The sequence below is a fragment of the Triticum aestivum genome, chromosome 3A (assembly GCF_018294505.1).
Source record: "Triticum aestivum cultivar Chinese Spring chromosome 3A, IWGSC CS RefSeq v2.1, whole genome shotgun sequence".
Taxonomy (NCBI): Eukaryota; Viridiplantae; Streptophyta; class Magnoliopsida; order Poales; family Poaceae; genus Triticum; species Triticum aestivum.
The window spans coordinates 16,276,429-16,297,817 of NC_057800.1; the positions used below are offsets into that span (position 1 = coordinate 16,276,429).

Below are 21,389 nucleotides of genomic sequence, written 5' to 3' on the forward strand. Positions count from 1 at the left end.
TTTAGTCTTCGTTGGATTTGATCAACTATCCGTCCTAGTACGTGCAAGAAAGCCCAATTCTTTTCCTTCTCCCACCCCTGCAAGGCTGAAAGTAGTTCTGCTTTCCCGTTTGCCCAGCAGCCAGTACCGTTCGTGGCATGAGCTGCCGTTTCGTTTCTTGGATCTGCCCTCTCCCATGGCTACGACTACTTTCATCTACTTTGGGTCTTCGTTGGATATGGTGAACTATCCTTCTTGGTTCCCTCTTTTCTTTCTTTTTTTTTCGCGGGGTTCTTCTTCTATTTATTGCATGCCTTTTTGGTTTCGTCTATTTGCTTTTTTTATTACATTTTTCTTTTGACGTGCCAATGAGTCTTTTGGAAAGGAGCCCACGTAACCCTTCGCTCCTACCCATGTGCGAACTCCCATCTAGGGTTTTCTTGCCTCTCGCCGGCGCCGCCAGTCCGCCTCATCTTCTATGGTTCTTGGATCATGGAGGCATGGTGGATCACGGCCCTTACCAGCGGGAGGGCTCCGTTTTTATATGCTTTTCTGAGTTCTGTTAGGGTTTGTGCCATGCTCAAGAAGATGAGCTGGCGGCGGCTTCATGAAGATGGAATAAGGTCCTCCCCGGCCAACCCCCGTCCCGGTGATGTTTCAAGCATCGTCGGAAGCCGTGTGGAGATTTATCTTCGACAGATCTCGTGGGATCCGGTCGGCATTTGTCTTTGGTGGATCCGACTGGATCCGGTCTTCGTTCGTCTACATTTTTGTGTCTGCAGGTTGGATCCTTTCGGTCTATACTTCTCTTCATTGGTGGCGGTTGCTGTTCTGGTGCGCTGGTCCTATGGGGCCTTAGCACGACGACTTCCCGACTGTCGCCGGCAAGGTAGAGTAGGGCATGGGAAATGAGCCGGCTCACGGGACTCAAGGCGTTGCCGTCTCCCATGGCCTACTCTTCCTTGTCGGAGCCCGAAACCCGAACGGTGCCGGTGGACATCAGATCGATGACGGATCCGTCCTGAGATGAGCCGTGAACTTCCACCACAACTCGATTGCCCGGACTGATGCGCCATACTGGGCGCCGGAGAATGCGACTCCACCTCGCCGACGTCCATCGCCGCGAGGGCTGCCACTGTCTCCCGCGCCCGGTGCCTTGCACGGCGGGCACACCGTGCCATGTCCTCGTCGGACGAGGCCCATGGTGCGTCCCCATGCTCCGCGCGCCACCGGAGGGGTTGCGGGTCCGCCAGGGCATTCGGACGCAAGACGGACCGCACGGCCACCGGCGAGGCAGCTATGGTTGGCCTAGTGTCGGATCCATGCGCCATTTGGGCGGATGCAATGGATTCTCGATGGAAGGAGTCTGAGCGCTGCCTCGCATGAGCCTCCTCCCGGGAGCGGCGGAGCGCATGCCGGACGGCTATCTCCTCCTTGGGGCAGCGTGGGATGAGCTCAGGGTCGATGGATCTGAAGGTGAAAGACTCGGATCCACTGCCCGTGATGGTCGGAAGGAGTCGGAGACGAGCTTGGGTGGCGAAGGGGAGGGGACTGAAGTGGCTAGGGTTTAGTCCGGCTAACGGATGGGGGAGGGGGAGAGGGTTTTATGTGGGGTCGGGTGGGCCAGCGTGTCCGGGGCCGACGTGGCGGCCGCGCCCAGGGGCCCCCATATCCGCCCCATAATTGGGTTGGATATGGGAGGTGCCGGTCAGTCCGCGCGTTTGAGGGCCGTTTGAGGGGGGCGTCTTGAATGGTCAGCCCGCCTGGGCATATGAGGCGGTTTGAGATGTTCGGCTGTAGATGCTCTGAGAGCTGCTTTGATTCGTAGGGAGCTTTATAAGAATGTGATCCATGATTTTTCTTCCTATGGGTGTTGTTTCATTTATAGAATGAAATCCTTAGGAATGGTTCCATCCGACCGGCAAGGAGACTGCCCAATGGGAGGAGTGGCGAAGTTTAGAGCCGTTGGTTCGACGTGGTCCTCGGTGACGGTTGGGTACTTGTCCTGCATGGTGTGCCAGCGAAGCAGGGCGACGGATTTGAGCACCATAGTGGGCGTATGTAGTTTGTATGTAGTTTGTATTGAAATCTCTAAAAAGACTTATATTTAGGAACGGAGGAAGTACTTATTTCACTTTCATGCTGCTTGGCAGAGGCATGCGTATCACGTGTGAGGAATAAAGGTGATTAAAATCGACTAACATCAGTATCACTAGTTGATGGGTATTTATACAAGTTTCAATTGCTGTTGAGAGTGATAGTGGTTGCTACAGTACCAAACAAAACCTAAACTCCTATTGGCATTTGCAAATGTTAATGTCGCTTATTCCTTCATGTTCTAAAACTATCCCCAACAACACCAAACACCACCAACTTTCAAATTATTCCCGTGCCTAACAAGGATTCAGGTTCAAAAAAGAATACGGTGTGAATTACGTGCGTGAAGGTGGTAAATAACTTGGAATGTACATACAAGTAAACCCAGAAATAAAACCGTTGACAGCAAATCCAGTCGATTTTAGTGTGTTCGACTAAAATTTCCCGCGGCCATATTGTTTTCTGAATCCACCTAACACAGAAGGAGGGCGGACAATAATGTGTTACACGACACATTTTCTTACATTAACTATAACACATCCCTTACATTGAAGAAAGATGTGTTCTGCTAGGACTCTCAAGAAGGAATATGTAACTTTTTTTTAGTCAGCAACAATCCTAGAACAGAAACATATTCCACGTACAATATTCATGACCTTTCATAAAAAATTATAACGCAACCCAATATAAGGGAAGACAATGTATACATGACTAGCCTTTTCACAGACGGTATCTGCAGGATGGTGTCAAAGATGCTTGATTTCTTTGAATTGTTGAAAGCATTCAATAGTTGTTTCCTCCTTTTGTCTTCTTGTCGATGTTTCCTTAACGCTTCTTTGAGAGGCATGTGATACAAGTGTGTACGGTTAGTCAGCCCGTTTCCGCCTACTTTATTTGCCAAGTAAAATAGCCCACGCTGCAAGCGGCGCTCTTTGTATCTTTGGATACTATGTCTGATAGTTTGCATCGAGCTATCGATGGTGAGGCGATGCTCTTCATAAGCTTCCCAAGTAAGCATGCCGTCCCTCACGCGTTCATTGTAGTCCTGGAGCGCTGATCTAAAAAGGATGCGTTTGTACGTTTCACGATACAACGATGTGGTCCTGAGCTGAAGGCGTCGGTCGACAAATGGGAAGGTACCATACTCGTCGCTGCGGCAAAGTCTAAAACTTTTTCTTGGTATCTTGAATTTTTTCTTTCCATGGCTTTTGCTGCACAATATAAAAAGAGACTCCTAATACTTTAAAATATAACGAAGGATTCAGAGTAGTACTAAGATCGATTCGTGAAATTTATAATAACCAATGTAAAAAGTTGAAATTCATACCGGGCGTCTCGGTTCCCCATTAGGCCGCTGCTAGTCTCCTTCATCAATCCAGCCATAAGAGCAGATGCTCGAGAACGATCGATGTGTTTGCCGCCTGCCGATATACGTACTCAGCTGGGTCCTTGGCGAGGTTTTTATATACAACAAAAGCAAGGCTGATTGTGGTTATAAATAGAAGTCCAACCCGAACTCGTACCCGTCAAAGCTACCAGCCGTACAGATGGAGGAGTCCTTACCTGATTAGGCACATGAGGAGACGCAGAAAATAGTAAGTATTCCTTCGATGCGCCGTCGGACCAGCATAGATCCACCGACATTTCCTTTATGCGTATAATCTGCTCGGTCTCACAAAAAAAAACCTGCTTGGTTTAGGGCATCTCAAAATCTATATCTATATACCAACTTAATAATAAAAGAAAGAAATAGGTATTCTTAGTCCGTTTTGCAATTTTATAGAAAAATCCCTAATGTTTCTAACATTAAACCCGCAATACATATCAAATGTTTTTAAAAATACTCATATCTTCTAAACCGTAGCTCCAAATTTAACATGTTATATATGGAACTAGATTAGAGAAATATGTAGAATTTGAATATGATGTTATTTTACCTGTTAACAATTAAAAAAAAATACTATTTAGGCAGCAATGTTAATCAATAATGCATTATCCGTCTTTTTTCCATACCGGTACTGATTCAGATTGGGGATGAACACCTCAGCAAAATCAGGATTAGACATGAAATTGAAGATAAATTTGCTAGGGACACCCAATAAATAAGGACATGCATGACAAGAAATAAAAAAAGGACCCAATAAAAATGAGATGTCCGCTATAAAAGAAATAAAAGAGAAAATGCAGAGAAGATTTGATAAAGATGAGAAGAAGAAAAAAAGGACATGCATGAAGAAAAGTAAAAAAAGAGGCATGCATGACAAAAATAAAATAAAATACAAGTTTGATAAGATATACATAGTGATGAAACAGGTACCAATACCTATGACATGTATGGCAAGAAATAGTGATGAAATAGGGGCACAAATACCTGCGTCCACAGAAGACCATACAAAAATGTTCTTTTTTAGACAAAAAAGTCATTTTTATAATTAAAAATCATGTATCTTTTTAATAACTCTTCATTTATTTAAGAAATATGCATGGGAAAAAAGTGTTCAAGAGTTACCCTAAGTTGGTGATTCTTAAACTGAAAACTGCCATTGATGCACACATGTCTCCTTAGTGTGCTAACGTGTCATCTTTTGTTTTTGTCCTTTTTTTTACTCTCGCGTAACAACACCCCATTCCGAACATGACATGAATAAATGCATAATCACTTACCCGTTTCTTTGTATGGATTAAATCTACATGCAAGCCGTGTTCAAATAGAACACCTGTAGAATATTAAACTACGCTTTATAGGTTAAGACCATCTTTGTTTGGGCCGTAGCTACAAATTCACAGATTACATACCATTTTTTTCTAAATTAAGAGCCACTACAAGAAATATGTCAACTTATGACCTTCTGTCAGTGGCCCTCGAAGAATTGGTCATAAATTTATGACCATTTTAGACCAATTGGTCAAAAGCTGTTCAGAGGGCTCCAAATCCTAAATCATTGCGACCATTTTGGTCAAAAAGGTCGTAATTTCCTTACACGAAATGGTCACAAAGAAAACAGTGCTAGTTCGCTGCCTTATTTCTAGTTGTTAATGACCAATATAGATGGTCATAGCCTTGTAGATTGTGGTGGGTTGTGATGACTAGGCGCCATCTCATCAGTTTTGCCTATGTGTCATGTCCATGTGGCAGTTTTTGCCCTAGGTTGTGAAGCAACCTATATTTCTATCATTCCCAAAATTCCCAAAAAAATCTCATAAATTCTTTGGGGCCTATCTTCATCAAATATGTAAAAATCCTTCCTTGCCTAGTTCAAAACTAATTCAACAATATTCATTTTCCTATTCTGTTCACAACAACACTTTATGAAGGAAGTGCTATTTATATATTCTTGATTGCCCTCGGAATTTTTGGGCATTTTTCCTATCCAAATCATTACCGCATGACAAAATTCAGCTCCATTTGCCTAGCAAATCTTCCTCGGCAAATTTTCAAAGTTTTCGTCCACCTAGAAGCATTGTGAAGGAAGTACCTTTTTATATCTCTAAATTACATGAAAGTTATACAGTTCCTTCATATGCCAAAATTATCACCCTCCTCCGAATTACAACTCAGTCAAATCATCTATGTGAGCCCAGGTTCAGTTTATATTTTATGGCCAAATTGGCACGTTGCAAAGCAAGTGTTATATAGACCCCTCCTATTACCCTCAAACTTTTCGGGCACTCTTCCATACCCAAATGATTGCCACATGATAATATTCAGCTCAATTTTCCTAGTAAATCTTTCTCAGGAAATTTCCAAATTTTCTACCTCAAGAGAAGCTTTGTGAAGTAAGTACTAGCTAGGCTTACCCAAATGATCTGAAAACTTACCAGAGCATGACCATACCTAAGTAACTTACCTACACCACTTTTGAGCTCATTTCATTCATCCAATTTCTCTCACTAGTTTTCCCAAGTTTTTGTCCATATAAGAGCATTGTGAAGGAAGTACTACTTTGGCATGTCCAAATGGTATCAATTTTCTACAATGCTTTCCTATGCCCAAATAACCATCCTCCATAAAATTTCAGCTCACTCCACTCATTATTTTGAGCCCAGCTTCAACATTCATATTTTTGTCCAACGTGGTACTTTGGAAAGCAAGTACCACCTAGGATCCTCCTTTTGAGCTAAAAATTTGTGAAGACATTCTCCTTAGTAGATGATCATCCTCAGCCAAAACTCACGCCCGTTGGCCATGTGCATTTCCCGTACCGCTAATCAAACACTTGGCTGCTAATTCATGTTTGAGCATCGATCGGTCTCCTCGTGAGAATCTTATGTTGTAATCTTCTTCCTAGCACCAACCTGGGGAGTGCCCAACCCACTAGACATGCCTAGGCCGCCCAGAACACATGGCAACATTACGGTCACGCGGTGACCACGCGACGGGCATGCGAGTTTACGCGCTCTAGAGTCGGGGCCCTCGGCCACCGCCCAAACCTCGATGTATCGCCACCAAACTATGTATTTATCATTAAATAGGTCCTTATGTAACTAGAAATGATTTTTGGAAAAAATAAATAGCAAACTATGAGGCAGCTGCAGTTCAAATTTGACCCGCTCCCAACTGAATCGGCGGAAATTTGTCTTTTTCACGAGAGGTGGATCAAAACATTTTACACCCAACCATTTTGTCAATTGTGCATTAAATATGGCCTAGTATTTTATAAAAATGATTTGGTCCAATTTTGCAACAATTATTTGGTAGTTCCTTCACAAAAAACCTCCTTTCGGGCACTCGAAAAATGGAAAATGGTTTTTTCGTCCAACGAAAATGAAAACTTCCTTAGGCAACATTGTTTGCCATTCCATTATGCATCCTTGTGCACAATATGAGATCATTTGAACAAACTATGCCATGAATGTTGCCATAAGATTGATCATTTGGCTTGAAAGCCATGAATCTTCACACTTGATAGCTCATTTCTGAGAACACTTTTTTAAAATAATTACTTTATTACAATTTTATTATATTTCCTGGAAACTTGTTCACATATAATGACACAATGCAAAGGTTTTCCAATTTTTTGATTTTTTTTAATTTTTTATGCCCGTTTCAAAATGCGGTCAAAACGGCGGGTTTGACCGTTCCTAGCTAGTGGTTTAATATTGGAATTTTTTTGGTGTTTCTCTGATTAAATAGATACTTATGTACCTAGAAATGATTTTTGGAAAAAATAAATAGCAAACTATGAGGTAGCTGCAGTTCAAATTTGACCCGCTTCCAACTGAATCGGCGAGAATTTTTCTTTTTCACCAGAGGTGGATCTAAACTTTTGACACCCAACCATTTTGTCATTTGTGCATTAAATATGTCATAGTATTTTATAAAAATGATTTGGTACAATTTACAACAAATATATGGTAGGTCCTTCACAAAAAAACCCTCATTTCCGGCACTCGAAAAATGGAAAATGAATTTTCCGTGGAAAGAAAATGAAAACTTTCTTAGGCAACATTGTTTGGAATTCCAATATGCATCCTTGTGCACAATATGAAATCATTTGAACAAACTATGCCATGAATGTGGCCATAAGATTGATCATTTGGCTTGAAAGCCACTAATCTCCATACGTGATAGCTCATTTCTAAGAACGCTTTTTTAAAATAATTGTCGTATTACAAGTTTGTTATTTTTCCTGGGAACTTGGACACATATAATGACACAATGCGAAGGTTTCCAAATTTTTTGATTTTTTTGAATTTTTTATGCCCGTTTCAAAATGCGGTCAAAACGGCAGGAATGACTGTTCCTAGCTAGTTGTTGAATCTTGGAATTTTTTTGGTGTTTCTCTGATTAAATAGATACTTATGTACCTAGAAATGATTTTTGGAAAAATAAAAGAGCAAACTATGAGGTAGCTACAGTTCAAATTTGACCCGCTTCCACCTGAATCGGCGGAAATTTGTCTTTTTCACGAGAGGTGGATCAAAACTTTTGACACCCAACCATTTTGTCAATTGTGCATTAAATATGTCCTAGTATTTTATAAAAATTATTTGGTACAATTTTGCAACAAATATATGGTAGGTCCTTCACAAAAAACCTCATTTCGGGCACTTGGAAAATGGAAAATGAATTTTCCGTGCAAAGACAATGAAAATTTCCTTAGGAAACATTGTTTGCCATTCCAATATGCACCCTTGTGCACAATATGAGATCATTTGAACAAATTATGCCATGAATGTGGCCATAAGATTGATCATTTGACTTGAAAGCCATGCATCTTCACGCATGATAGCTCATTTCTGAGAACACATTTTAAAAATAATTGCCGTATTACAAGTTTATTATTTTTTCTGGAAATTTGATCACATATAATGATACAATGCGAAGGTTTTCCAATTTTCTGATTTTTTTGAATTTTTTATGCCCGTTTCAAAATGCGGTCAAAACGGCGGGCTTGACCGTTCCTAGCTAGTGGTTGAATCTTGGTTTTTTTGATGTTTCTCTGATTAAATAGATAATTTCGTACCTAGAAATGATTTTTGGAAAAAATAAATAGCAAACTATGAGGCAGCCATAGTTCATATTTGACCCGCTTCCTGCTGAATCGGCGAGAATTTGTCTTTTTCACCAGAGGTGGATCAAAACTTTTGACACCCAACCATTTGGTCAATTGTGAATTAAATATGGCCTAGTATTTTATAAAATTGATTTGGTCCAATTTTGCAACAAATATATGGTAGGTCCTTCACAAAAAAAAAACTCATTTCGGGCACTCGGAAAATGGAAATTGAATTTTCTGTGCATAGAAAATGAAAACTCCCTTTGTCAATGTTGTTTGCCAATCTAAGATGTAAACTTGTGCAAAATATGACATCATTTAAACAAATATTTTATATGTCTTTCACCAAAAAACTCATTTTGAGCACTGAAAAATGGAATGAAAAATTTGTATGTAATCAATCATGACCAATTTATATGGTCAAAAGATCTTCAAATTATTTGGTGCGCTCTGATTGGTCCATAGGTATATCACGCGGATCATGCGTCAACCACCGTTGGATGCTTCTGGATCCAATGGCAGCCCGCGCCCCCTTACCCTCTCACCCAAACCCTAACTTCTGAATCCCCACCTCTCCCCCGATCCACTCTCCCCTCTCGTCCCACAGCCGCCACCTCCCAACCCTCTCGCTCCTTCTCAATCTCTCGATCCCCAACCACCCTGCCGCCGCCGCCACCATCCTCCTTCCTCTCCCCCAACCCCGGCCGCCGTCAACCCCTCACCTTCCCTTCTCTCCCACGGCTGCGGTCGGATCCGTGCTCCCCCCTCGCTCATGACCTAGACCTAGCCGCATGGCACGGCCATGGCCATGGCGGCGGCCAGATCCACCCCTCCCCTGCTCCATTCCCTCGACGCCCGGTGGTCATCCCCCATTAGGCCACCTGCAGCAGCTCACCCGCCCCTCCTCCTCCTCCCCGACGCCGATGCGCTCGTTCCCCGCCTTCCCCTGCCTGAAACGCCTCCTTCTCCCCGCCAATCCTTCGCTTCCCTGTGGCCCTAGGCCAGCATCGACGGTGCTCCCTCCCAGATTCGGCAGCGCCATCGTCGAGGTCAAGGGCTTCTTTGACCCGGTCCTTGACGGAGGGCAGGCTCGAGCATCGGGAGATGACCTACGCGTGCTTCTACGCGGCCCAGATCGAGCAAGGCAGTGGTACGCATCCCTGCTCCTCCCCTTCTCTTCTCCTGCATCTCGCCCCCTCCCCCTCCCTAAATCTGATGCATGCGCCCATTTTCTTGCATGTTCGTGAAGAGACCCGATCTGGTTTTCTGAAGGAAGGGGCCGGCCATGGAGAAGATCCCGCGGGCATCAGATCATCCATGGTGGCCTAGGAGGAGCACCACCGGTTCAGTTTCGTCACTTGCTCCACCGGTTCAGGTGAGTTCCTCCACTTCTCCTCATTTGGATAATCCCAAATCTCCGCTCTCTTACTCACCTGTTCCGTTCTCCCTCCCATATCCGTTGTCACTCGAGCACCAGGATGTCGGGTTGACTACTATCGACGCCAACGGCCGCCGCCGGCCTCGTCATCGACGACCACACCAACTGGCGTTGCCTCTCCCATTCCATGCCTGTTTAGTAGCTCTGCGTGGTCATGTTTACAGTTGCATGCATATGTTAACTGGTATTAGATAAATGTTAAGAGATAATGTCATTTGGTACTCAAGGTTGCCTGAAATTACTCTGCCATTGTTAACTGAATGAACAGAAACAATACTACATGAGTTCCACTGGTTAGCTAGCTGTTACACAACTCTGCTCTATGTCATGAATTTGGATGAAGAAAATTTGGTTGCTGGCCTAAAAATTAACTGGTCTGTAATTTGGTTGCTGCCTAAAGACGTTAAGATTGCTGTGTGGTGGGGGGTTTCGTGTGCTTTTTCTGTTTTGAGGCGAATGGTGATGTAGTTAAAATGTTGGGATTCTTAAGGCAGGCCTCCAGTTCTGCGTACATTTGTGCTTGAGTTCGAACCAACACTTGCTCATAATATAAACACAACTGTGTGCACAGTTTAGCTAATTATACTAGGGGTGATTAAGAGTGCACTACACTGGAATGGATTATTGGTTGTGATACTTTTTTTATTAATCTACAAACACGTGTACAGTGCATTGTTGCTACTTTGCTTAGATATGTTCTGTTCTCATCTTGGATGAGCAGTGTTTTCTGGGCCAATATATGTACCAGTTTATGTTCTTCTGCACTTGAAACATCAACAAGTATTTTTCCTTGTTTTCTGGAATAATTGGTAAACTTCATATTATGCAAACCTGTTGCATTTCGCACAATCAAAGCTTGTTACTACATCAGTTGCTTTCTCCAAGTGTCTTGGTCTTGGATTTTATCTCGATATGCACAACACTCCTATATTTTTGGATAATGTTCTGGATAATGAAGTGAGTTACCCTCCAATTTGGACGACCCATTTAGTTGAAACTAGTTTCTGCACCATATGCTATCTAGCTGTTGGGTGCTAATTCTAGTTACTTTATATGAAGCAACAGTTATCTTGTAGCCATCTAATATGCAATTCTAATAATATTTCATATCCTGATTTTTAAGTTGTATATGTCATTCATGCATGAATTCCTTTCTTATGTACGAGCTCCCTAATCATGTTTTTTGTTTTTCGGGTTGCTATCTTGGGATAGAATCCCTTCTCCTGTCTCGTTGTGATTCCTGCCTTTGGTTTGATTTGTTTTGCTTTTTGTGCAGGTTGCTTAGATCTGATTTGGACGAGTTGTTGCTGCTCCCACAGGTGGATGACGAGGCCCCATGGCTGCTCCCTACTCCTCCAACCACATGACTTGGTGTGGTGAGCTCATGTCATGTCATCTCATCTCATCTCACGTGCACAACAAACTTTGGATTGAACTGGACATGTCTTGGTTCATTATTTGAAAATTTGATTGCTATGGTGTTGTTTGAGGCTGGCTTGAGCAGAGGAAAAGTTGTTCCTTTTTTTGATGATCATGGTGATACTGCTGTCATGTTGCTTCTTGTAGTGAGTAGTATACACATGGACCTGATAAAATGGTCCTTGATATGATGGAATTACTAGCATTTGTGTGGGTTTACACTGTTGTGCCTAAACTACTATGGTTGCCAAGCCAGCATCCATTGCATCAATCCTCATGAATTAGTGGACAATGTACACATAAACTCTATGGAACAATAATGATAGTGATCCAGCACAATAGTTTACTTAATTCCTTTGCTGATGTTTAAACTGATAATTATGATGCATTGGTCCATATGGCCTTGTTTTTTAATGCATATATATGATTTAGTTGACAGGCCTTGATCTCAACCTCTGAAGTTTAACAAACTGGTCTATATTACTGAGGATGTATAATGTAGAAGTATAGAAACCATAAATTCAAGCTTCTGCTGTAGCATGCTCAATATATACTGTTCGCGAATAGTGTGTTCTACAAAAGGTTGAAACAGCATGGTCTCGGTCATTTGTAGGAAGTAGAAACACTAAGGCTGACATCTTTTGCACCTCACTGTTTTATTTGTTTTTTCTAATTTAATTTTGTGGATAGTAAATTTGCAATTGTAAGCCCTTTGTAAAAAATGCATTTTACGTTTCCATGCCCTGGAGTGATGAAGCATGTGTCTCTGATATTCTGCATGACTGAAAGGCTGATATCTTGTATAAATTTGGCTTTTGCAGGTAATCCTTTTCCCTGCCACGTTCAGCTGCATCACTCTAATGCCCATGAAGGGTGATAGGAACCATCTTCCTGCCGCCATGAAGGGCCACTTGAAGCTGTCAAAAGACACCTGTAGAGTTTGTTATACTGTGATCGCATTTGTATGTGTTGATGTAACAGATTGTTGCTTCTTGTTGATGTAACAGATTGTTGCTTCTTGTTGATGTAACAGATTGATCACATTTGTATATTAGAATCGGTTTGTTACAGCTGTTTTCTGTCTATTTTGATTTAAATACTGGTTGTTTAATTATTGGCATATTGAAATATGAGGAACATGGCCATGACAACAAAGTTCCACAAACCAGAATCGGACATTTGGGACCCGCTTATCAGAACCTGACAATTGGGACCCATTTGAAAAAGGTAAAAAAGGGACACAACCTAGAAATAAAAAGGCCGAATTATAGGGCCTGGCCCGTGTAGCTTACCCAAACTGCAAGAAAAAAACAATAAATGGGCTCGGCCCATGTAGAAAATTGAATTGGACCGGGCTGAATCTTGTGCCACGTCAGATTGCCACGCTGGATGCCTACGTGGCCTGGGGAGGTTGCTAGTGACCAAAACGCCACAGTAGACGTATTTTGGTCATAAACGTCTACGACCATTCCAGAAGAAAGGTCGCTATAGTCAGTTTACGACGGCCAGCTTTTGACCTTATGTTTTTTGTCACAAAAAGGTCACAAATGGAAATTTGTGACCATTCAGTGACCAATAGTGGTGGTCACAAGTTGACATATTTCTTGTAGTGAGCGTGTAGTATTTGTTTTCTCCCGTTGCAACGCACGGGCCTTTTTGCTAGTAAATCATCAAACAAATGCCACCAAATATCCGCGAACACATTCAAACATGGGTTCAAACGTATTCATGGACAGCCGGCCGGGTATAGGCCATCCAATGGTGATCATCAGATGTCTCAGTCACATCCGTTCAGTTTCTGAGTACTGAAAACAAAATGAGATAAAAAAAGGTGGATTCAATCTTCTGCCAAAGTGTGGCGATTCCATTATTTGGATGTTCACCAAGGATGGATCGTACTTTGCTTCCTCGGCTTACAAGGCGCAGTTTGAGGGCCTAACTACGTCGGCAATGGCCCTATCGGTGTGGAAGGTGTGGGCTCCTCCATGGTGCAAATTTTTTGCCTGGCTTGTTCTTCAAGATAGAATCTAGACATCGGATTGCCTTGCTCGGCATGGGTGGCCCAACTGCCGGCTATGCCCTCTTTGCAAGAAAAGTCCAGAGACGGCAGCACTTACTTTTCCAATGTCGTTTCACCCTTCGTGTGTGGAACGATATTCTTCACTGGCTAGGCATGAGTCAGATTCATACTACTGCTTGGCCAGCGAGGGGCTCGGTGTTGGAATGGTGGAATGGAAACGTATATCTTCGTTCCGAATCCCCCAAGGCGCTTGCCTCACTCATGATGCTAATCTTCTGGGAAATTTGGGCGGAGTGCAATGCTAGAGTTTTCCACAACACAGGCGCACCTACGACGGTCGTCATATCATTAGTAAGATAAAAGAGGAGTTTTCGCTTTCGGCGTTGGCGGGCGCCAAGCATTTAAATATTGTAATGTCACAAGAGTAGATTTTATTTCTAGCCACTTCGTGGCCTGTCTAAACCTCCTTTTTAATGAATGAAATGGCAAATCTTTTGCCTTGTTTCCAAAAAAAGGTGGCAAAGATAATAAAGATGGATCGATTTTTTTCACTTGGAATCCTCTGACAAAGGATTACATTTGAGCACAGTATAATTATAGTCGATCAGCTGGGGAAAGGATCCTCACTTCCGTCGGTCACTTTTTCTTTTAACAGTACGATCAACTTCCAACAACCATCAAGTGCGCACTGTTCTTCTTTTCTTTTTTCTTCCTCCGCCCTGATGTTTTCTCCTACCCCGTAGAAATGAATGGGCTTGACCCATTAACAATTTTTGAAATCTCAAAGTGGCTCATGTATAAAATAGCAAGTGGTGATTCTAAAGTTTAGTACCACCCTGAAAGTTGAGGAAGTGAGAGACCTCTTTATATAGTTGGTTCTCTACACCATACTTATTGAGGTGTGAAGGAGATCGCATGCGTGCACGCTCGCCTCTCCATTTTATTTTTTGATGTCTTAGCAGAAAAGTTAATTATTTCTTGTTCGGTAAGTATACGAGTTAGAATCCAAGTCGGTTTGAGATCATGATCGCGACACAATACCTCTGGTCCTCTTATATGTACTGCTACCGGGCCGCAGCCAAAGATACATCGAAAACACCTAGTGTTTTGCCTCATCTTGCAACTTGCCCCGTCACCATAGTCTACTCTATCCCGAACACCGGCGTGCGGGAGAGAAGGTGTCCGAATTCGTTCTTGCATACTTACATCAGGTGAGCATGAATTAGGTTTCTTGGGAAGCGCTCTACGCGACTACCCAAGTTTGTCATCATGGGTCCTCTTCCGTCCAAGTCGGGCGGTGCTACTTATCATCGTCGTCAGCAATAGATCGTCGCCAACATTGTCACCAACAACGCCGATCCCGCAGCAACTAATGAACCGTACGTCCATCATGATATGTTCATGTGTCTACCTATAGTTGTTGTTACATTCCAATGTTGTTGTGCATGTTTTTCTATTCATCTAGTATGCTAGATTGTTGCATGCTATTTTCTATTAGAGCCATAAAGTACTTACTGGAATTAATCATGAATTTGTTCATCTATAACTGACAAGGACTAAACAACCGTAATCTATAAAATACTAATCGGAACAGAGGCATTGGGATTCTCCTCCCCACCACCGCTCACCGGAGCGGAAGGCAGAGGGAAGGCGAATCCATAAGGTCACCGGTAAAGTCTGGAATGAGAGTTTGCTTTGACCGCCTAAGGTCTAGGGAAGAAACTATTAAGATGGGTTCTGCATCTCCGGAAAGAGTGCACTTCCTTCTCTCCATCTACATTGCCATGGGACGGCGCTGCATGATGCATGAGGCGGTGGGAATTTTTGATCGGGGGACGAGGAGACAAACGCTTCCGAGACGCCTATGATCTGTCCTTTTTTAAAAAGAAAAAAAATTGTGCTGCTTTTGTATAAGGAACAAAAATCTCATCCGTATAAGGCTAGAACTCAGGAGCCGTAGTTGCGATCTATCTGTTGGAATTAATTAAGCAGGCCGTGGTACTTTTGTCCGTGTAGTATTATAGGAATTCGAATCCAATCCGTACGTGGCATAGCATATACCGCACGACCGTGCGTTTCCAGCCGGACGAGATCTAGCAAGCCTCCGGCCGGCGAGATCAGTCGACACCAGGTTCTGGCCGTAAAGCAATCGGCACGTACTCTCGCCGGAAAAGTCGGTTACGATGGTCGTCCCCGCGGCGGCATCTCCCAATCTTTACTTGCTCGACCTGGTGAAATCCGGCCGCATGCTCATCGACCGTGGCCTCGTTCTCGCGGACGGCGAGGTGGACAACATCTATCTCCCAGTCGACACGTTCAAGCTCTTGCGCATCGATGACACTGTCGTGTACAAGAATGTCGGTGACATCAAGGTGGTCGACAGGAGCCACCTGTACCCCGGACAGGTGGTCGGGTCGGCATCCGACATGGGCGGCCAGATCGGCGTCGTCACCGGCGTCAACACCGTGCTCAACCTGGCCAAGCTAGACAACAACGGCGTGCCGACCAAGGTCATCAGGGGGGTGTCCCCGTCTAGCCTGCGGCGCGTCAGGAGTCTCAACCTTGGCGACTTTGTCGTGTCTGGGCCGTGGCTCGGCCGTGTCGTCGAGGTGTCGATCGATGTCGATGTGTTGTTCGATGACGGAGCCATCTGCAGGATCACCGATGCGGAGTCCACGAACCTGGCCAGAGTGCGTGAAATCGGCACCATGGCGACCTTGCATCGCCACCAGATGAATAGTCAATTCCACCAGGGGCAGCATGTCACCTTGACACGCGCTTGTTCACTCTTCAAGGATGCTCGCTGGCTTAATGGCTACTGGCATCCCTACCGACAAGTAGGCACCATTATGAAGGTGGAGACGTCCGGCGTCCTTGTCTACTGGGTTGCATCCAGACATTGTGGCACCGACAAGGGGCTAGTGGAGGCATCCGCTCCTCCAGCCTACCAAAACCCAGATGATCTTACGTTCTTCTGCGCCTCGTACAATTGCTGCTGGGGGCTTGCTGACCGTTGTTTTTTTCTAGAAACAAGTTCCACCAAAGAGGATGCAGCTTGTGCTCCTGATCAACACGGTGATGATGATGATGATGAGGTGGTGGAGGAGGACGAGGACGAGGAAGAGGAAGAGGAATACAATGCGTGCTCACAAGACAACCAAGAGGTGTGTGAAGCATCAACCTCTCATGTGGGACCACCCACCAAGCAGAAGGATGAGAGGTTTTATCGGAAGCAGCTAAGGAAGGTCGTCTTTGAGGGCCATAGACGGGCGCAACGACCACAAGTCATGAGACATGTGGAGGTGGAGTTTCCTATGGTCGTCGCCGACACCTGCACCACCGTCGATGTGTTGTGGCAGGACGGCACACGGCAACATGGCAGACGTTCAGCGACTGTCGTCCCCTTTGGGATCTGGAATGAGCAAGAGTTCTTCCCGGGACAACATGTTGTCGCCAACATTCTCCCTATTAGTGCTGCCGTTGATAGTACTGGTGACCATGATGATGTTATAACTACTAGTGTCAACAATGACATTGTTGCGTCTGGAACTGGACCAACAGAGCGTGTGGGCATCGTCAAGAGCCTGCAATACAAGGACCAGACGGTTTGTGTATCATGGTTCAAGACGTCAGGGCACCCAGATGAGGCTAGGGAGGTCGAATGCGACCAAACCATCAGTGCTTACGACTTAAAATTGGACTCTAACCACTCTGCTTACTATGGTGATATTGTCATTCGTATCCTACCATCGGGATCAACAAATGATGCTGAAAGTGCACCCTTGTTATCGGGAAACAAGAAGAAAAATGCCGTTCCTGTCGATCTTTCATGGGTTGGGCGGGTAGTTGAACTTCCTAATGGGCACATCCAAGTCAAGTGGGGTGATGGTAGCATGTCAACGGTACGTGGATAGTTTCTAGTACCTTTCTTAGATCTACAGACTCAACTTTGTTGATTTGTTTGGGCGTGCTGCAGGTATCGCCCCATGAGATCGTTGCCGTCAAGGACAAGCACTACATGGAGCTATGGCTTGAAATGGGCGATTGGGTAGAGGACGATGGCATCGATGACGCACCCGAAGAACCGGTTGCTGCCAACATGGTATTTATCTATCTTTCTAAACATTGTCCACTTCGACAAATAATGAGGTGGGGACTATTTTGGTTTCTCCTGGTAGGCACCAAAGTACTATATACTATGATAAATGATTATATGGATGGATACACCTCAATTGATGTGGTTATATGTGTTATCTTATTTTAGGAAATTGATCTTCAGAATCTAGATAATGATGTCGAAAGCGTTAGCCCGGCAATGTCAAGGACAAGCCTTTTAGGTTTTCCATTCCGGTCTTTGCTCCAATTCACCAGTGACGTGGTAGCTCGAGGTAAAGGATACCTGATGAACTGGCGGCCCTCGTCGTTGTCACCAAGCTCAGAGTTACCCGCGCCCGCAAATGATGATAGTATCGGTGGTGCTGCTGCAATGGGGATCAACGATGCTGCTGTAGATTTGACTTGTCACGGTTTTGCTGGGGGGACGAAGGCTGCATATGCTACCTGTTGCTGCGATGAATCGTCATGCTTTCCACATTTCAATGTACTGCAGATGAGCCCTCTGGATCACCACTACCTTGACACTACGGACCAGGTAATTATATATGTTAGAAAATGATGAAGAACGGAGGTAATTAAGGTTAGAGTAAGGGATGTTTACATGCACAATATGGTTTGTCTAACGGTGGAATCGATCTTATGGCATTCATTTTTTAATGCAAAACTAAACTCCATAACTTAAAATAAGTAAATGACCACACAACATATTACAAGTCATTATTAAACAAATTTTACTAAATGTAGAACTTTAATCTATACTCTTTTCTTTCAAAGGAAATGCAGGGCGCTAGTCGTGGGAAGAGTTGGGCCAAAACAGTGCAAAAGGAATGGAAAATTCTGGAGAACGACTTACCAGGTATGTGAATGCACCTGAAAATACACGGTCCATGTGCATGGTTACAAATGAATAGCCAACCATTTAATGTGCAGAAACCATCTACGTGCGAGCGTTTGAGGACCGCATGGATCTGCTTCGGGTGGTGATGGTGGGCGCAAGCGGGACGCCATATCATCACGGCCTCTTCTTCTTTGATATGCAGCTACCTCCGTCGTACCCGGATGCCCCACCGCAAGTGTACTACCACTCCTTTGGCCTACGCCTCAATCCCAACCTCTACGAGTCTGGTACAGTGTGTCTCAGCCTGCTGAACACATTCGGTGGCGAGGGCACTGAGGTTTGGTCGTCAGCAACATCAAGCCTCCTCCAAGTCGTTGTCTCCATCCAGGGCCTCGTCCTCAATGACCAACCATACTACAACGAGGCCGGCTATGAGACACTGGTCGGCAAACCGGAGGGCCGCCGCAATGCGCTGCCCTACAATGAGAATGCTTACCTACTAACCCTCCGGACCATGCAGCACCTTTTACGTCGGCCACCTCGGGGATTTGAGGAATTCGTCAAGGAACACTTCCGCCGTCGGGGAAAATTTGTGCTTAGGACATGCAATGTATGGCTTCAGGGAAATGTTGTCGACGATGCCCATGCCATTGAAGCGACTAGGAAGCGACCGTGCTCGGCTGGGTTAAGGCTTGCACTCACAAACATGATGCCAAGCCTCGTGGCAGCCTTCACCGAGATCGGCGCCGTGGGGTGTGAAGAGTTCCAGTAGCTGCAAATCAAGTTGCCATGTGCTCTCAGCACCACTCACTAGACAGAGGAGTGTTTGATGGTGGGAGCTTTGCTGCACATGGGGGGCAGGTTAGTTCAAAAGAGGGGTCCGTGGATATAGGATTTTTGGTGATGGTGGTGGTCTTGTAATCAGTCACATTTTTGTTCTACAACAATTACATACTCCTTTTTGCTTTATTTTCTCGATTAAAAAGGAGTTCAGCAAGAGAGGTATCATTGTGGACTACGTCATTTATCTATCAACATATATAAAGGCTGGGTGTATATTTATCATTGTGATGCATTAATACAATATTTATCTATCAACATATTTTGTGTATATTTATCATCTATATATTGCCAAGCATGGTCATGCTTTAAGAACGTGCAAGATCTGCTTTTGGATCCAGCTCAATCCAGTTAGCAATAATAGACGGAGATGACCTAGAGGTTAGAGAGCAGGTTAAGCATGCACTTCCAGATGACCTGTTTATATACCCCATATATAGTAGTTACTGCAAAAAGAAATGAGGTTTAACTGAATCATTAGGTAGAAAACACTCTTTGGTGTAAAGCTACAAATTAAGATGGTTATCATCACCATTTGTTTAGGTGTTTCAGAATTCAATCTGCTACTTGCATCTTAATTGCATGGTGTACAGTTGATCTTGCTACTACTATTGTTTTCTTGAGATGAAGTGATCTGGCTAAACCAAATCTGTAGACAAGATAGGAGGCAATATTTATTCTTTGCTTACCCCAAATCTTGTAGAGGGCTGCTGAGTCCTGCAAGCTTCTCGGCCATGATACCCTCGTCTACAGTCATGGCACACTAAAAGCAACATTCGATAGAATCACCATCATACTAAACTGAAGAACAGGAAAAGCAGCCAAATGACAGCAAACTAGTTCATAGACCAAACATGGAAGTGGGGAACGCATGTTCAACAAAAGAAGCACACGCATGATACAGTCTTGATGAGGGATAACAAAATTTACAGGACAATAGCTAAGGTCATATGGATAACACGCATCGATAGAACCAGAAGAGCAGGGTATGTAGGTCACATTGTCTTGCGAAGAGCACTTGCAGCTCATGGCACAACAACAGAAGCAAACACGTGGATCACACAGATATATCACATAGCAACAAAAAACACCTTGTCGCTACACAAATATGAGCTCAATTAGGTTGGTCTCTGGAGATGGTGCGACATAACCAGAGTGTGTACTTGGGATATACCTAGGTTCTGGGGGTTTCACCACAGATGGAGACGTTGGAGGGATGGGCACCGAAGGTGAGACCTTGTTTAAACAAAATATAAGAATAGACAATAATAAGATTGCATAATGAATCAATGAGAAGAGGAAAGAAAGATGGCAACACAAGCAGAGATCCTGACCTCAGAGATAGCCACGTCACTAAAACCAAGGCCACCAAAGAGCTGAAACTGAGCATCTTTAGAACATGCAACCAGACGTCACTAAGTTTTTGTTTCTTGTCCAAGTTGCATGCTTCATAGTTCCTACCTCAGCTAAAGAAATAGTGTCAAGTCAGTTCCACCTCTATATTCCCAGCTGTATTCACTGCTTATGTCCGAAATCCAATATATGATTGCCTTATGTACTAGCTTTTCAAGAGAAACCTTATTGTCACTTGTGCAGAAAGTAGAAACATTACGGGCCAGTTCTGGTACAGCTACGCTACTAATTACCTCATAGTTAGAAAAATAATCATGATAAAAATTGATGCCTTGAACCCTCGTTTGATTAGTATACCACCTCTCAAGCAGGGGAATCGAATTCTATATTACTTCATTTAAGCTGCACATATGTTAGGTATAATCCGTAAAATTTATTAACTCATGCGATCAACATATTTAGAGACATCAGACAACTCCAGGTCATATGAAACTGAGAAAGCCCTAAAAACATAAAACTATGCAATGTTGGCATTGTTCAACCGGAAGACAGCTCTTCCACTACTAGCAATTTGCACAACCCAAACAGACATACATTCTATGAGGAACCAGGTAGTGGCACAATGACACGATGTTTGGATAAATTTCAAAAGCAATACATTCAGTCAAGTGCCCACATATCACCAAAATTGCACCAGTTCTAGATCAGTCTTCACTGAAGCTTGTCTTTGACTAATTTCTCTACAAATAAACAAATATTGAGAAAAAACAGTGAAACAAACTACACAGA

At 43.8% G+C, this 21,389-nt stretch overlaps 2 protein-coding genes, 1 long non-coding RNA gene and 1 other non-coding gene across 5 annotated transcripts; 1 reads left to right on the forward strand and 3 right to left on the reverse strand.

Annotated features, from left to right (window-relative positions):
- Window positions 1-2,630: 2,630 nt before the first annotated feature.
- On the reverse strand, window positions 2,631-3,530 carry LOC123057585 (uncharacterized). The gene is made up of 2 exons (XM_044480528.1): window positions 3,404-3,530; window positions 2,631-3,287 (listed from the first exon to the last, which is right to left on the reverse strand). The coding sequence occupies exons 1-2, from the start codon at window positions 3,457-3,459 to the stop codon at window positions 2,726-2,728; spliced, it is 618 nt and encodes a 205-aa protein (XP_044336463.1). The 5' UTR covers window positions 3,460-3,530; the 3' UTR covers window positions 2,631-2,725.
- Window positions 3,531-13,986: 10,456 nt separating this feature from the next.
- On the reverse strand, window positions 13,987-14,086 carry LOC123063828 (small nucleolar RNA Z103). Its single transcript, XR_006430583.1, has one exon. It is a non-coding gene; the product is annotated as a small nucleolar RNA Z103 (small nucleolar RNA).
- A 1,358-nt stretch (window positions 14,087-15,444) lies between these two features.
- LOC123057586 (probable ubiquitin-conjugating enzyme E2 23) lies at window positions 15,445-19,430 on the forward strand. Of its 2 annotated transcripts, none has more exons than XM_044480529.1 (5): window positions 15,445-17,355; window positions 17,430-17,555; window positions 17,718-18,104; window positions 18,344-18,425; window positions 18,500-19,430. In XM_044480529.1, exons 1-5 carry the CDS (start codon window positions 15,637-15,639, stop codon window positions 19,177-19,179), a joined length of 2,994 nt encoding a protein of 997 aa, XP_044336464.1. In that variant the 5' UTR covers window positions 15,445-15,636; the 3' UTR covers window positions 19,180-19,430. The 2 variants fall into 2 exon arrangements, with proteins under 2 accessions (XP_044336464.1, XP_044336465.1); XM_044480530.1 differs by having other exon boundaries at window positions 18,353-18,425.
- Window positions 19,431-19,721: 291 nt separating this feature from the next.
- LOC123057587 (uncharacterized) lies at window positions 19,722-21,331 on the reverse strand. Its single transcript, XR_006426886.1, has 3 exons — window positions 20,582-21,331; window positions 20,422-20,483; window positions 19,722-20,010 (listed from the first exon to the last, which is right to left on the reverse strand). It is a non-coding gene; the product is annotated as an uncharacterized lncRNA (long non-coding RNA).
- Window positions 21,332-21,389: the final 58 nt, after the last annotated feature.

Excerpts from the sequence above, each read along its gene's own strand:
- LOC123057586 (XM_044480529.1), top strand. The coding sequence starts at position 15,637 with ATGGTCGTCCCCGCGGCGGCATCTCCCAATCTTTACTTGCTCGACCTG. Across the intron at positions 17,356-17,429 it reads GTGATGGTAGCATGTCAACG|GTATCGCCCCATGAGATCGT; the intron begins GTACGTGGATAG and ends GGCGTGCTGCAG. Across the intron at positions 18,105-18,343 it reads ACCTTGACACTACGGACCAG|GAAATGCAGGGCGCTAGTCG; the intron begins GTAATTATATAT and ends TTTCTTTCAAAG.
- LOC123057585 (XM_044480528.1), bottom strand. The coding sequence starts at position 3,459 with ATGGCTGGATTGATGAAGGAGACTAGCAGCGGCCTAATGGGGAACCGA. Across the intron at positions 3,288-3,403 it reads ATGGGGAACCGAGACGCCCG|CAAAAGCCATGGAAAGAAAA; the intron begins GTATGAATTTCA and ends TATATTGTGCAG.